We start from the raw sequence: 15,607 nt of genomic DNA, 5'->3' as shown, positions 1-15,607 counted from the left end.
TTGTCTTTCCCTCATTAGTACAGTGGGATTTATCACATCAGATGGTTTGTGATATTTCAATGACATTTTATGTAAAGCGTTTTACAGTGTATCCGATGCTTACCTAGCCAATACATGGTAGTTGGGATAGCCTGGCTTAAGAGTTTGTTTTGAGGTTTTATGAGATAGATAGATATAATTGTAGTTATCATGACTGCCCTTGGGGTAGTCGACTTTTAACCCACACAGTGGGGATAATGTGTCTTTTGTGAAAATGCTTTGTAAATTGCAAAGCACTATCCAAATGTTCGGATGGTTATTCTCATTTTCCCCGAAAGCCTAAGAGCGCTTACGGGGGGGCAACTATAAAGCTGAGGAACAGTTTCTTCCGCCCTCTGTGTTGTGGGTACTCACTGATGTGCAAAGAATACTCACAAGGAGCTAAAGGTTCCCTAAAACTGTGCCCAGAGATTCGATCTGAATGCCATTCCCTCATCTTGTTTTCCTTGCTGATGCAAGGAGCACCCACAATGTCAAACTGTCTCCCCTTGGTCACCCTTATGTCCCTGCTAAAATCCACTCTCCCTTAGGGTGTTTTTCCAGACTCACCCAAGAAAGGATGACTTCCCCACTGACTCCTTCACCCCACCTCCACCACACTCTTCATTCTGGACAGACTCTCCCTGGCCCTACTGTTTCTATGTCCAAGTAGAGAATGCAAGCCTGCTGTCCTGAGGACACAGACTCTGGATCCATCCCCCCAACATTATGTATTAAGTAAAGGCTCCTCTTAAAGACAAGGATGAAGTGATTAATATGATACCCTCAATCTCCATCCCGCTCCCTCCCCCAAAAAATATTTAACAGAACCTCAAGCTGCTGGGAATACTTATTTATTTGGTCTATTAACACCAAGATCTGCAAAAAACAAACAAAAAAACACAACTTCTAAACACAGGATAATAAAACTTGAACATTAACATTCTTCTTCGATTTTGTGTAAGCTCTGCAGTATGGAAAATATACAAACTTCAAACAGCTGCAAAAATAGTGTCTTTGGGAGAAAATAGAGTTTCTACATCGATACAAGAAAAATAGGCATTTTTCTAATCCAACCCAGTCCTGGGGCAGGTGGAGGGTGGAGAGTCACCACTTGCCACCCGGAGGAATGCCAGCTCTCCCTCTCCCCTACTACCCACCTGGGGCTGGGCAGGCTGGGCTGCTGCTTAAGACAATCTTAGGGTGAAAGCGAGATGAAAATGCCACTTAGGAAAACGCTTGCTTCCCCCTCTGCCAGCAGCTGGATTGGTCAAGTGTTACGGCCCTTTCGGGCTGCTTTGGTCAGCTCCTCCAATGAGAGGGAGGTAGGGGGATGGGACTGAGAGGATCGGGAATCAATTCGGGTCTCCTCGTCTGTGTCTGGGGAGGAGAGGTAAGGAAATCTGTGGTGTCCGCTCTCCTTTGATCATGGCCAGCTTGCTCCATGATAAAGACAAGGGCCCCATACACAGTCCTTCGGACTCACACCCAGGGGTGGGGGACCCAAGACCTTCTGGGTGAGTTTTCCACCAAGTGAGAGAGGTGACAAGAACACGGGTGTGACTCGTGAGCTGCCCAGCTGCTAGTGGAGGAGGCAGGTCCCCTCACATTCGAAGGGGCAGGGGTCCATCGGGAAGAGGACCCAGGGCTTTGACACAATGAATGAAAGTGCTCAAAGGCCAGGAGGGAAGGGCTCCTTCATCCCCCGTCTCAGGGGAGCTCGGGAGGGGCCTGCCACCAAGGCACTGGTCTCCATGGTGAAGTGGGGGTGGGGCCCTCAGACCACCAGGGAGCTCTGGAAAAGCACAGGCTCTTCTGACGGTGGGGGGCGCTGCCAAGGCTCGAATGGCAGCGAGGAGGCCTTGGGGGCCTCTGGATCCTTCCGAGGCGGTGGCCTGGGGCTGGCCGGGGGAAGAGGGGACCCCGGGCTTGAGGGGCAGTTACGGAAGATGAAGCCCATGCTGGGGAAGAGGGGCTTCATCAAGCTGACGGGGCAGAAAGCCGAGCCGGTTGGGTTGAAATGGACTTTGTTCTTGTCAGGACAGGAAGTCAGGAAGGCCAGGTCAGGACCTGGGGACCTGGAGGATGGAGAGAGAAACACAGACATACATGTGTGCATGCACACGAACAGCCGGTGAGAAGGGGCGAGAGGTGTCCCAGCGTCAGGGGAGCGAGGGAGCTAGGGCTCTGTTCAAACATGTTGGTGACTTGACCAAAAACACGACAGGCTGCTGAGCAACAACCAGCGCTCAGTAGGCCCCTCAGCTCTCCATGTTTTAGAAATATGGCTAAACAACAGGAAATCTACTTTAGCTAAAAACAGGAGGGATTAAAGCTAGACGGAAAGGAGAACTTCCTGACAGTGTGATTCTAGAAGAGGAGACCGAGAGATCTTTTAAGTTGAGAGATTTCCTCACTGAACAGTGTTTTAGGGGCAGACCACTTGCCTGAAAGCAGAGATCCAAGCAGAGTGACTTGGACTTTTTATAGCCTAGAGCAGGGTTTCTCGTCCTCAGCACTACTGGCATTTGGGCCTGGGTGATGCTTGGCTGTGGGGCTATCGTGTGCATCACAGGATGTTTAACAGCATCCCTGGCCCCTACCCACCATACGCCAGCAGCACCCCACTCCAAATTGTGACAACCATTGCCAGATGTCCCCTGGGGGGAAAAGTATCCCCCATTGAAATCTACTGACCTCAAGAATCTAATTCTTGAGCAGATTTGAAAGGTGTGATTTTCAAAACCCTTGCTGGGAGGAAAGGACAGCAGCTAGACCTTCTCAGGAGATCTAGGTTCTAATTCACCATGTGCTCCTGGCCTAACCTGCCTCACCTCTAACATGGAAAGTAATCCCTACCCTTCTGATCATGTAGGGGAAATGAAAGGATTAAAAGAGGTCAGGTCAGACAGTTCTAGAGTAAGGAATCCTTATGATAAAAAAGGAAGAAGAATGTCCGGCCACGCTTCAAGGGTGAAGAGCCCTGAGAAGCTGCTGGTTATGAGGATTCCGGGCAAGGAGACAAAAGTGTGGGAAGACAGTCAAGCTCTGCACCAATGCTTCCCATCGCCTAACTTTTCCTTGAAGTGTAATGTATACATACAGAAGAATGCACTTAGTGTACAGCTTGACAAATTGACTACTATTTTAATTGTAGAATTCTAATCATTCCAAACCCAGGAAGAAGAGCGAGGCACGCAGAGGAGGACGGATGTTGGCCCAGCGTGAGCGATGGGAGGAGAGGTAGAGGGAAGCGAAGGCCTGTGTGCAGGGTGTGTTTGGAAGCCTGGGGTCCCAGAGGACTCCGCAGCAGCGAGGTGCCCCCTGACTGAGAAGGGCTTAAAAGAATCCCACTTTAGGAAGAGGTGGGGGATGGGCAGGAGAGGGAATGCTCTCAGCGTGTGCATGCATGCACGAGGAGGGTGACCCAGGGGAGACCAAGTAACACTCGAAGGACGTGAGGGCAACCAGCGTGACCCTGAATGGCTTGATTCCCTCCCTGGGAATCTTACACAATGGGCAGCCAGGAAGAGGAAAATGTGGCAGAGGAACCACTAAACATAAGAACTTCCCAGTAGGAAAGTTCATACAACAAAGAGACATCAATGAGCTGAGAATTTCTATCCCCGGATATCTAAGAAAGTAACTGATGGATCACCACCTCTCTCAAAGGGTTAACATAGGGGCAGGAAGCTGGATGAGATGACTTTAAACCTCTTCTGTCCTTATGAGCCTACAAAAGAATAAAGACGAGCAACAGCCTAATTGCCACAAGCAATTCCAGGTTGTAATTACTCAACTATACTGTGGACTGGGGAAGGGTACAAGAGCCCAGAGTCTGCTTAAGCTACGAGATCTGGCCTCTTCCCCACACACGACCCCAGAGGATCGAGGGTTCTTGGGGAGATGCCAGGCAACAGTGATGATGGGAGCAAACCCTCAGTGCCCCTGGTTTTCTCCATAATTCCCACTCTGGGTTATATAAGTACCTCCTGCTACTACCATGGGTTGTCCTCTCCCTTATCTGAGATACAGATGGAGCCATCAAGGCCCCACACCCTGTCCTAGCTAAATCTCCACTCACACACCATAACTAAACTTCCTCACTGCCATCGAATCCACAGCTTCCAATGTGAATCGGCCCCGATGAATATTACAGTGGCAGTGGGAATATGGTGAACTCTCTTCTTAGCTCCTGCTAAGGGGGACCGTGGGACATTTGGAAAGTTCTGGCTCTTGATTCTCTCTGCTAACGGGAGGGAACTGTACTAAAGAAATCAACTTAAGAATGACTTCTGAATTGTCCAGTCTGGTTTGGGAATATTCCATAGTCCTTACTTGCAAGGACTGGAAATTTCTGTCTGGGAGTTCATGACACTTGAACCACTGCAGCTGCAGGGTGAAGATTTGACTCAGAAGCAATCAGAAAGCTTTTTAGGCTCCCCCTGCCACACCGGTGGGCATGAGGCGCTTCTAAGCTCTGCCTGAAGAGAATTACTAGTATGTTCTCTCTCTGATTATGGTCTAGCAAATTCTCACACCTTCCCCGGGGATGGAAAAAAATAGAAGCAGCAAAGGATTTAGGTTTCAGATCTCTTTCCTTTCCAGCTCCTGCTGCGCTTGTGGCTGGCATGTGGGCAGAGAGCAGGTTTCTATGGAGATCATGATAAGCAAAGACTTAGGTGCTCAGAGGAGGTAATGTCAACAAGTTTGGTCATGGAAAGACTGCAATACTGATCATCTACAGCTGACAATGTCTCCAGGACAATAGGGAGTCAGACTAAAGAGAGGCCTATCAGGTGGGATGCCACAGGGCTCAGCCTGCATCCCTGTCCCTCCCTCGCACATCCTGACCCCCACCGACTGGCTGAGGAACTCACGACCGGCTGAGGTACTCACGTGGCCTCTTCAAACACCCGCACTCTCTCACAGCCTTCCGGGGGTTCCCGTTTGAAGACGTAGCTGTGATTGGGCCGAGGGGAGGAGGCAAAGGCAAGGACTGGAGATGGGCTGCCCTCTTCAAGGAAGGCTGGGTGGCCTGGAGGGGAAGCTGCAAACACAGTAAGGCTGAGTCCCATGGTGCTAAAGGAAGGTCTCCGCTTTCCCAGGCTCAGACCTTGGTGTAAAGGGGTGGGACTGGGAGATATGGTACGGTGGGTGGCAGTGGTTATGTTAATCCAGGTTGTTTGTCTACACTCTACCTTAAAACATCTTTGAGGCAGCCTTACAAGAATACAAACCTTGTATATGTGTGGCTGATTCACTTTGCTGTACAGCAGAAACTAACACAACATTGTAAAGCAATTATACTCCAATTTAAAAAATTAAATATCATAAAAAGAGGCCCAATAAAATAATGATGATAAATAAAATAAAATAAAAAAAAAAAAGAAAAGAAAACCAGAATTGTAAGGGGGAAAAAAAAATACAGACCTTGTTATACAGGATAAAAAATCACAGTTGAACTGAGGGAAAAGTTGGGTCTAATACCAATTCCATATTCCCCAGAGGTAGACTGCGACTGGAACTCCAAGTCTCAGACTTGAAAGAATCCTAACATCTCTATCTCTGCCTTCTTCCAAGACTGCACCGCCCTGCCTGCCAACATACCACAGCTTCTTCCCTTCCATGGTCTTGAATATCTATCCCTTCTTCCAGGAAGAGCTCTTGTACTGACTCAGACAAGCAATCTTTACTCAACCCAACTTGTGGGATAAGATTCCTCTCACTTTCCACACAGCAAATGTACTTTGCCGAGGTTACAAATATTGACTTTATCTGTATGTATCTCACATTTATTCTTTAGTTTCTATGCTCTGTTTACCTCGGTACTGTTAGATCGTGCCTTTGACCAGCCTACCTCATGGGGTTGCTGTGAGGATCAAGTTAGGTGATGCAGGCAACAGTGCTTTAGAATGTCAGGATCATTATGACGGGGAGGAGGGACTCTTATCTTGTCCTCTCAGTGACGCAGCCACGGCAGAATAGAAAGTGGAGATTTGGAGTCAGAAAGCTTGGGTTTCGATTTGGGTCAAACTGTGTGACCCTGGGCAAAAGACCACATTCTTTTATTTACAGCGTTCACACCCGCCTTGAGATGTATTGCTGGTAACGGGTCCAGTGGACACCTGAACGGGCTCATGGGCTCTCCACAACGGCATCTGAACCTCAGCCAAAAGACGGGGGTAGGAGGGATTGCTTCTTTGGATTACAGTGAGGATTAAATAAAACTGTAAGTGCAGAAACTTCATATAAATTATAAATTAGAATCTATATCAGGGACCACTATAACGTATGGAATATAGATGACTCCCAAAGATATTCTAGTTGGTTAGTAAGTAAAAACTGCGTGGCCAGAAATTGATGAGAGTTGGAAAAGGGCATGGAGATGACCCCATACCCCATGTGGGCCCCGCAGCCTGGGCCTCCCCAGCTCACCTTTGTCACTGGGGATGGACGTCAGCTCCTCGGCTGCACCCTGGTGTTCCTCACGGCTAGTCTGGCCAGAAGGCTGGGGGGATGCCAGGGGCATGGAGGGAGAGCTGGCAAGGTTTCCAGGCTCCAGGAGGAGGAGGGGATGATCACAGCTGCCGCTCTGGGGGGGAGCTGGGGCACGGTGCCCGTCAGGGATTTCAAGGATCTGCCGAGGAAGAGTGGGGATCAGGCCTGTCTCTGCAGGCTGGCAGGGCTGCGGTAACCCTTAGGGTCATCCCCTTGCCATTGTCCTTGTCCTCGACTCACAACACACAGTGACAGCAGGACACCATTTCCTCATGTCACTGACTTTCCCAACAGCCCCCAATCTAAGAGACACCTCCTCCTGCTTCTCCCAGAGTGCTTCATTCTTTCCCCTCATAGATAGAACTTTATGACTACATATTTATTTTATGGTTTCATCAAGGTGTTGCCCCCATAAGGCTGTAAGCCTCACGAGGGCAGGGGCCTCCTGTGTGTCAGGCTCTGGGAACACAAAGGTGAATAACACATGGGGGCACAAAAGGGGGCAAACCACCAGGACACTGTAACAGCTATAGGCCGTTGCAGGACAAATGTGCAGATTACTTCCATGTATTAAATACACCCCCCTCATTTTTTTTAACATTCAATGGTACTTGTGTCCACAGATCACCAGTCTGTGTGCACGTGTAAAATCCTACATATACGCACATTAAAAATCAACCAGCAAGTAAATCATAAACTGAGGAGTGTGTCCATTAGAATTATATTAATATTGCCCAACTGGCATTCAGCAATTGTCCTGTGTCAGTATAAAAATGTGCCTGAGACTGCAGAAAAGGGAGCAAATAATTCTGCCTGGGAGTGGAGCGGGGGAGAAGGCTGCACAAAGGCAACTGGGCATGAAGGATGAACGCATGTCACCAGGTAGAGATGGAGGGAAGGGAAGCATAACTCTAGTACTGGGGCCACTTGAACTGAGGCACAGCTGGGTGACGCTGACAGTGACAGTGGTGAGTATGCCAGGAACACTGAGCTGGTGCTTTGGCTGAAGAGTGATGCCTAGTCCCTTCCTCCCAGCCAGGTGCCTTCCTCCCTGCTGACCCCTGGCTCCTTCTCTTTCCATTCAATGCCCCAACGTCTTCCCCAACTTCACCCACCCGGCTCTGCTGTTCTTGTGGTCAAGTCCACCTGAGTCTAATAAACTCAATTTGTGTTCCTCCCATGGGGTGGTTTGGGCATGTTTCTCTGTTGACATGTGCACAGCCTGTGAGCCCCCAGACAGCACAAGTCCCAACTCCCTGTGTCCAGACTCAGCAAGACGCTGCCTATCTGTGCATCCGGGTGCGGCCCCCACTCACCCGCAGCAGCTCCTCCTCACCCTGCTCTTTCACAAACACCTCCTCCAGCTCTTGGTTGAGCCCTTCCAGGCTCCGGTGCAGGCAGGGGCTCAGTCGCAGGACAGCGGACCCTGAGGGGAAGCTGGGAGGGGACGCCTGAGGAGGAGGTAAATGAAGCCATCACTGAACCCCACCAAGCCCCGTGCAGTTATCAGTTCTGACCAGGGGGTAACAGTCATGCCTACACAGCAGAACCAAGTGAGTAGAGGAGAATTCAGGGACAGTTACCAATTGCAATAGGTCCATTCAGTGGGGTTTTCTCCAGAAGGCAGAGCTTTGAGGGGTCCAGAGTGTGCTTTTAGAGTCTGCATCATGGCCTCAATTGTGCGGGGGGTGGGGATGGAGGACAGAGACATGCAGCACAGCAAGAAACCCTTTCCAAAGTTGCACCAAAACTTCACCCGGCACCCACGTGGCCACAGGCCCTGCAGTGCAGGAGGGCTCACAGGGCCCGCCCACCCCACGGGGCCCACCACAGAGGATGACAGAGGGGTGAAGGCTGGGGAAGAGACATACCCTCAGTGCTCCCCGCACAGCATGGTCCCCTTGGAGGGGGGAGCCCCGCTCCTTCTCTTTCCCACTGCGGCTAAGCTTTGTCCTCTGCAGCTGTTGCTTCAACTTGGTAATCTGGCGGCAGGGAGAGGGGGAGAGGACAGGCAGGTGAAGCAAAGTAAAAGTGCACTGGGTCCTCCCTCCCAGGCGTGGCTCTTGCCGGAAGCCCATGAAAATACGTAAAAGGAAGATGGAAGTTAATCTTCCATCTCAAAATACCTCAGTGGTGTTCAAAACTGTGATGATAGGCTCATCAGGCAAGCTGGACACCATAGTAACCAGATTATTGGATTTTTTGAATTACCATGTATTCCACAGATGGCTCACGTTCCGAAAAATTAAAAATATACAACACTGAAACCATTTTTGTCTTTCGCAGATTCCAAAGGCATGGAATACTACTCTATTAATAGAAATGGAAAATGATGTTTTTGAATTCACTCCTCAAAATACATTCACAGCTATCTCAAAGGCCCTGGGACCAAGAAGGATGGAAGGATTTCCCCCCACTTTAAAGTAGACTGCACTGAGCAAGGAGCAGCCTCTCCAGAAGGAATATCAGCTTCTGTCCCAACTTCACATCCTGTAACAATTATGGAGTATCATCAACAATTTTAAATATTGTCCCTGTCACATTTGTAATTCTGGACCTACTGGTCCTTAGTGTAAATACTCTGATAATTACAAACTGTAAATACTTTGTATTTCCCACTAGCCTTAAATACTTCATATCCTCTCTCTGTTCTTACAAACAAGAGGGCAGAAGCTACTGCCCCGTAAAGGGTGACCCCTGGTGAGTTGGCCCTCCTGGGGGCTCCCCACAGCATGCCAGGCGGAGCTGGGTTGGGAGCCCTGGAATCCAGTCTATGGCTTTCTCTTCTCACCCTCAACCCCTGTGGCCCTCATGAGAGGGAGGGAGGGCCAGGAAGAAGTGTTTGAGGACACATCATTATTTATCTCTTCTTTTAAAAATAAGGCTGGATGAGTAGTTAAGTAGTAAATGAGGTTGGGGGCTTCCAACTCCCAGAAACTCACTCTCTTTCTCCAGTCTCTGAAACGCTTATCTGGATCCAACCTCAAAGCGAAGTGAGAACAATGGCCACCCCCACCCTGAGCTAGGCTGCTGGAGGGCCAAGCCCCTGCCTGCAGGAGGGTCTGGGCTCATGAAGCCAGGCCACCAGGAGGCTGGGAGGCAGCTATGAAGGCGCCATCTCATTAGGAAAAGGCTACGTGGAGGCAGGTGAGACTGGAAATTGGGTCCACTTTGGAGCGGATGTGTCCACGGTGCCGGGGGTAGGCGAGAGGCAGCAGCTTCCCGGGCCAGGGAGTCAGAGCGGGCAGTTACCTCTTTTCGGTGATCTGCGCGGCCCCAGGACGCTGAGCGCTTGTGTGCACACGAGCTGGCCCGCTCACCTTCAAGCTCTTGCCAGGACAGGGGGGTCTGCAGGGGGAGAAACCCAGCGAGACAGAGCAGCTTCTCAGGCTGGCTCTGGGGAGACAGACACACCATTTCCCAGACAGAGGTGCTGGCTCTTTGAAGTCTTCTCTCATCTGCGCATCAACCTCCTGGACCCTGCCAGCCCCTTTTATTCTTTCAGGCTTCTCCACCTGCACTGCCTCTTTCCCAGTCCACATCCTCCAGGAAACCTTCCCTGATGAGCCAATAAGGCCAACCTGCTCTTTACTCTCTTACGACTTTTACACTTGGATTATAGCCCCAACTACTCCAAGTGCTTCTCCCCAGCAGTGAGGACCAGAATTGTCCCTCCCTCTCCCAACCAGTTCCAAAAGAGCACATTTTGGAGGCTCAGGGCAACACTGGCATCCTCGATTCCCTCCCCATCTATGTGCCCAGCACGGGCCCAGATTCCTGGGAGTCTAATGAAGACAAGTTACCAGATGGGACTCCATTAAGGAATCATTAATTGGTAAGACAGGAAAAAGCTCAACAGAGATGCCCCATGCCCTATCCTGAACCGAAGCAGAAGACTTCTGTGCAGTGCAGTACCTCAAGCTTGTTCTGTGATTTTTCCCAGTCCACAGAGGGTTAGGGTCCCCAAAGTCCTCCTGAATACATAGGGAGGGGAGATTTTCGCAAAGGAGGGAGCCAGAATTCTGAACTCAGCCCTGACTCCTGACTCCTCTTGGCTTTATCACAGCTCCTTCTCCTGGGCCCTGCTCTGCCCCTGTGAGAACTTGACTCTCAGTCCGCCATCCTCCCTCCCCCACTGCACAGAAGACAGAGGACCCATGATGGAGGCAGGGGGAGTTGTAGACCCACTTCCTGAGCCCCTAACAGAGGGAGGAAGTGGTTGGCTCTAAGCACGAGGCAGAGGAGGACACAGTCCTTCCCCCCCCCACCAGCATCCCTACTTCCATTCCAAGGGAGGGGCCCAAGGGGGAAGGCTCTGGTGGAACCAGTTCCTCTCTAACTTCTTTGCACAAGCTGCCAAAACCATGAGGGCCTGGGAACTGTCTCCTCCAACAGATCCGCTGACCTCCCCCGAGAGGTTGTTACAAACAGAAAAGGGGGAGGATAAGAGGGAAAAAGCCCAACAACTCACCACCCAACAGCTGTTAAGAAGAGCTCGGTGATGGCAGTCTGAGCGGGGCTGTGGGAGTAGGCTGCCCTGCACAACAGCTGCAGAGGAGAGGGTCCACGGGGGTGCCGAGCCTTCCTGCCTCTTCCTTCTCCCAGCTGCCCACCAATCAGGGCCTTTACCCGGCCGTGCGACACAGTCAGGGTGAGACATCTGCTGGACTCCCTTCCCTGAGGCCAGCACCGCAAGGGAGACCCTCCAGAGATGCGGCCCCACTATTCCTTCTTTAGAAAAAGGGCAGAGAGCATATCCTCAGGCCTATACCCCAAAGCCTCAAGGTGGAGCTGGCTCTGACAGTAGAAACCAAGCAGCTGGTCTACTTCCAAATGCCTATCAGGGTGTTGGCAGACAGAGCCTCAGAAAAGGCTGCTGCAGATACTGAAAAGAGAGGAGAAGCCCACAGCCCCCTGAACGGAGCAGATGCACGAACACTCCTCCCCTCCCAGGGCTCCAAGCCAAACCTATAGATAACTAGGTCTGCTCATCAAAGCTGAGTTCCACACAAGCTTGTTGTCCCTGGAAAGGTGGCAGAGACTACAGAGGAAGGGTGACAAAGGCTAAGGTGTTGATGCCTGTTTCTCTTCCTCCGGGAAGATACTGAACTCACAGGTGGGTGGTGAGAAGGAGGTAAAAGCAGCCACATTCAGGTTGCCACTGGTTCTACTAATATCTCTTGCAAACTCTTCAACTGCCTCTTTCTTCTGAGATACGTGAGGGGGTGGAAGGAGAAGTGTAGGCTATCGCTGGAGGCTGGAATGCATGTGAAAACTCATGGCAGCTGGGATCATCTCCTCTCTCAGTCCATCTCACCTCAATCTGCTCGGCAGCATCTCCCAGCACCTATTGCCTACTCTGTAAACTGGGCTGCTAAGGCCATCGCTTTGCCTCAACACCCACCCCTGGCCATAGACATCACCATCTTACCCTCCATCCGTGGGCTCTCTGTCCCACAGGCAAATGTAGCTCCATCTCCTTTTTCTTTCCTTATCCCTTGACCTCTAAGCCTGGTCTAACCACCTAAGACGGCCCGCCGTACCAGCTCTTCCCAGCGTTCCCATCAGGGAGCCCTTCCTAGCTGTCCACCTCATGAGGCCTGCTGCCTCACTCTGCATCTTCTCTGATCAGATGGGTTCAGGGTACACATCACTCATGTACTCAACAAAGAGTTACTGAATGCAAACTGTGTGTCAGGCGCTGTTTCAGCTGCCGGGGACATAACAAGGCACAAAATGACAAAAATCCTCATCCCCTTTGAGTTTACATTCTAGCTGGAGGCACAGTTTAAACAGTGATAAGTACTAAGAGAGAAATACAGCAAAGAAAGGGAATAGGAATGCTGGGCTGGGGAACATGATTTTAAATGTCAGGGAAGTCCTCAGTGAAAAGGGAACATCTGCTGAAAACATAAAGGAGATGAGGAGTGAGACATGCAGATACCAGAGGTGAGAGTGACCCAGATGCAGGAAATAGCAAGTGCCAAGGCCCCCAAGCAGGAGCCAGTCTGGTGGGTTTGGGAATGATAAGGAGGCCAGTGTGGCTGGGGCAGAGTGGGTGAGGGGCAGAGTAGTAGGAGACGAGGTCTGTAGGTGTGACAGGTTGAAAATGGCCCCCCAAAGAAATCAGGTCCTAGTCTCTGGAACCTGTAAATGTTACCTTACATGGTAAAGTTTTTGCAGATGTGATTAAGTGAAGGATCTTGAGATGCAAAGATTATCCTGGTGGGCCCTAATGCCGTTAAAAGTGTCCTTATGAGAGAGAGACAGAGGGAGATTAGACACTCACAGAAGAAGGTAAGGCAATGTGACCATGGAGGCAGAGACTGGAGTGACGTGGCCACAAGCCAAGGAATGCTGGCAACCACCAGAAGCTGGAAGATGCAAGGAATGGGTCTCTCAGAGAGCCTCCAGAGAGAGTATAGCCCTGCCAACACCTTGATCTTGGCCTAGCGGAATGAATTCAGACTTCTGGCCTCCAGAATTATGAGAGAATAACTTTCCATTGTTTTAAGCCACTAAGTTTGAGGTAATTTGTTACATCAGCCTCAGGAACCTAATACAGTAGGTTATCCTGTGTTTGAAGCTGTTTACATGCTGGCCTTGAGTATTCTTCAGGCAGGCACATGCACAGGTATGGGCTTTGGCCCCTCCAAGGTGATCTAGGAGCGTCAAGAAAGGGACCATGCCCACCCCTTATTTCCAGTGCCCCTGGGTGGACAGGCCCTTCCCTCCTGGGTCTCACCACAGACATCTGGGCCAAGGTCTCCTTGGAGCACAGAAGAGTCACAGCTAAGGAAGGTTACCCTTCAAAGAGTGACCCTTCATGGCACAATGGGGGTCAATCCAGGCTGTGTGACAGCACCGTAAGTAGTTGTTCCAGACAGTCCTCTGGAAGCAGGATAAAGCTTGAGCTCGGCGGGCCAGTCATGTTTGTCAAAGGGACTCGCGCCCTGGAACAGGTTTCTTTGAACACCCTGGCCCGGGGGAGCAGCTAAGGGAGGAGCAGGGCTGCTTACTGGCCAGACTGACGTCAGCCGACTATGCAGATGATGCTCGGATTATGCAAAACTGGGTGTGGCTTAGGCCATGGAGGCCTTGCCTGGGATTCTGAAGTCCCAGGGCAACATATGCGGTAACTGGGTGAGGGCGAGGACAGCTTTATAACAAGAAGGCAGGGGTGAGATGGAGCCCAAACCCTCCAAAGTGGAACCCCTTTCTCTGCCCCCCACTCAACTAAGCCTCTACCCAGATTCTGACACAGGAAGAGTCCTGGTCCTTGCTGTTTCCAGTGACCTTGGCTGGGCCCTGGGAACATAACCCGGTGTACCTATGTGGATGTGTAGAGCAGCGTGGTGCCTGGCCTAACATATATGCTCAGTAACTACTTGCTGAACTGAAATTCAGCAGGGAATCAGCCTCTTGGGACTCTGGCCAGAAAAAGAGGCAGGAAAGGCTCTGAGGGTGGTCTGCTGGCCAGCGCCGAGAACTCTAGCAGCAGGTGGCCAAGGCCACCATCTGTGGCCCTACGGTGACTGTGCAACCCTCAGATTTTCCATCATGGACCCATTTTCAAATACTCTATGCTGATGTCAAACCATATACTGAACAACTGGTCCTGCTCACCGGTTTGGGAAATAGGCACTGTGCCCAGGCCCTCACACCCGCAAAGAAAGGCCCATCGTAAGCAGACTGAATCGTGTGTCACCACCAAATGCTGAGGCACTGGATTGGGAAAAAGAGGAGGACAGCACACAGGTATGGAAAGTCACAGAAAGGGAAGTCTTCCCAAACAAAGCATGCCACCTCTGCCTCTGCCCTTCAGGACACTCCATGAAGTTTGTCAAGGACTTAAGCTAATTTTTTTTCCCAAAGGGTAACTCAGGCCTAAAGAAAAAAGGTCTCTCATAAGGGCATCCCTACCTCACCTAGAGCCTGCAGAGGAAGTGGGGCTGGGGATGAGCAGAACGGGGGCCAGGCTCTCCAGGATGAGAGCACCAGCGGGGGAACTTGGCTCCAACAGTCATTCCAGCTGTGGTGAGACCACTTCCTCCCTCCAGAAGAGTGCGAGAAGACCCCCCGCAAGAAGGGAGGGGTAACTGCAGCCACCAGCATGGGCTGCCATCCCCCATCCCGGCCCCGGGCCCAGGGCCAGGAGTGGCCGGCCCACAGCTCTGAGTGACCAGCTGACCTGGGGGAGGGCAGTCAGGAGAGGGGAAAACAGATTCAGATTTACCTGGACGATCCTGACAAAGTCCTCCGAGACACAAAGAAACCTCCAGATGATGGTGACACCACACAAGAGCCTTCCTAGTCCTCGCTGACTGGCCCCTCTGCACCCAGCACCCACTGCACCCAAGCTGTTCCTTACACCCACCAAGCTGACCTCTGGGAGACCTGGTCATCCCGCTCCCATCACCCACCCTGGCTCAGAACATGTAGCAGCTCCAAAGCCCTCCTTCCCCGATGACCACATTCACACCTCCTTAGGAGAACCAATTTCCCAAATAAGATCCATCCACCTCTCTTCCTCACTTGCCCCAAATATTTGGGTAAGCCCGCTCTCCATGTCAGACTGCAAGTTGCTTGGGAACCACCCATGCTATCCTTTGCGCCTGCCTAAGGGCTTAAAACACAGCTAAGCCCAGGGAGGGAATACTGGGACTGTTGGCAGCCTGCTGCAACTCGAGAACCGAGAGCTTTTAACCCATCTTCTGCCTTGGGAGAAGCCTTGAGGACGCAGTGTGCTGGGCTATCTAAATGGCAGGTGTTCTGATATGAAACGTGCAGGGCTCTTGCCTGCTCTAGGGGGTTCAGAGAGGGGAGCCGAGCTGCTCGGCCTACACCATGACTATGGCTACTGTCCTTACTGCAAGTCCTGCCCCTGGGAGTGCCAGGCTGATGAGGTCTCCAAACACACTCTGGCGGCCGGCTGGGGTGTGTGTGGGGCTGGGTCGGGGGCACAGATAAGACAGCAGAAGTCAGGGCCTGCCAGGTGCAGTGGAGGTACTTCACTGGTGTGGCTAGAAGAGAAAGCGCAGAAGGTGGGGGTAGGGGTGGGAACAGCCCCCCTCGAGCTCAAAGGAAT

The 15,607-nt window shown here is 51.3% G+C and overlaps 1 protein-coding gene across 3 annotated transcripts in view; it reads right to left on the bottom strand.

Annotated features, from left to right (window-relative positions):
* Nucleotides 1-850: 850 nt before the first annotated feature.
* FAM117A (family with sequence similarity 117 member A) overlaps nucleotides 851-15,607 on the bottom strand; it is a 42,704-nt gene continuing 27,947 nt past the window's right edge. The window contains exons 3-8 of one of the 3 annotated variants that reach the window (XM_029211874.1): nucleotides 9,772-9,867; nucleotides 8,391-8,501; nucleotides 7,836-7,970; nucleotides 6,457-6,658; nucleotides 4,918-5,068; nucleotides 851-2,096 (exon numbers count right to left, since the gene is read on the bottom strand). In XM_029211874.1, the coding sequence (XP_029067707.1) occupies nucleotides 1,796-2,096; nucleotides 4,918-5,068; nucleotides 6,457-6,658; nucleotides 7,836-7,970; nucleotides 8,391-8,501; nucleotides 9,772-9,867 (996 nt within the window). In that variant the 3' untranslated portion in view covers nucleotides 851-1,795. The remainder of the gene's footprint in view (nucleotides 2,097-4,917; nucleotides 5,069-6,456; nucleotides 6,659-7,835; nucleotides 7,971-8,390; nucleotides 8,502-9,771; nucleotides 9,868-15,607) is intronic. The other 2 variants (XM_029211876.1, XM_029211875.1) reach the window with 2 other exon arrangements.

This window comes from Monodon monoceros, unplaced genomic scaffold (genome assembly GCF_005190385.1).
Source record: "Monodon monoceros isolate NGI ecotype Baffin Bay Population unplaced genomic scaffold, NGI_Narwhal_1 Super_Scaffold_9, whole genome shotgun sequence".
NCBI lineage: Eukaryota > Metazoa > Chordata > Mammalia > Artiodactyla > Monodontidae > Monodon > Monodon monoceros.
This window is presented reverse-complemented; position numbering and strand designations above follow the sequence as displayed.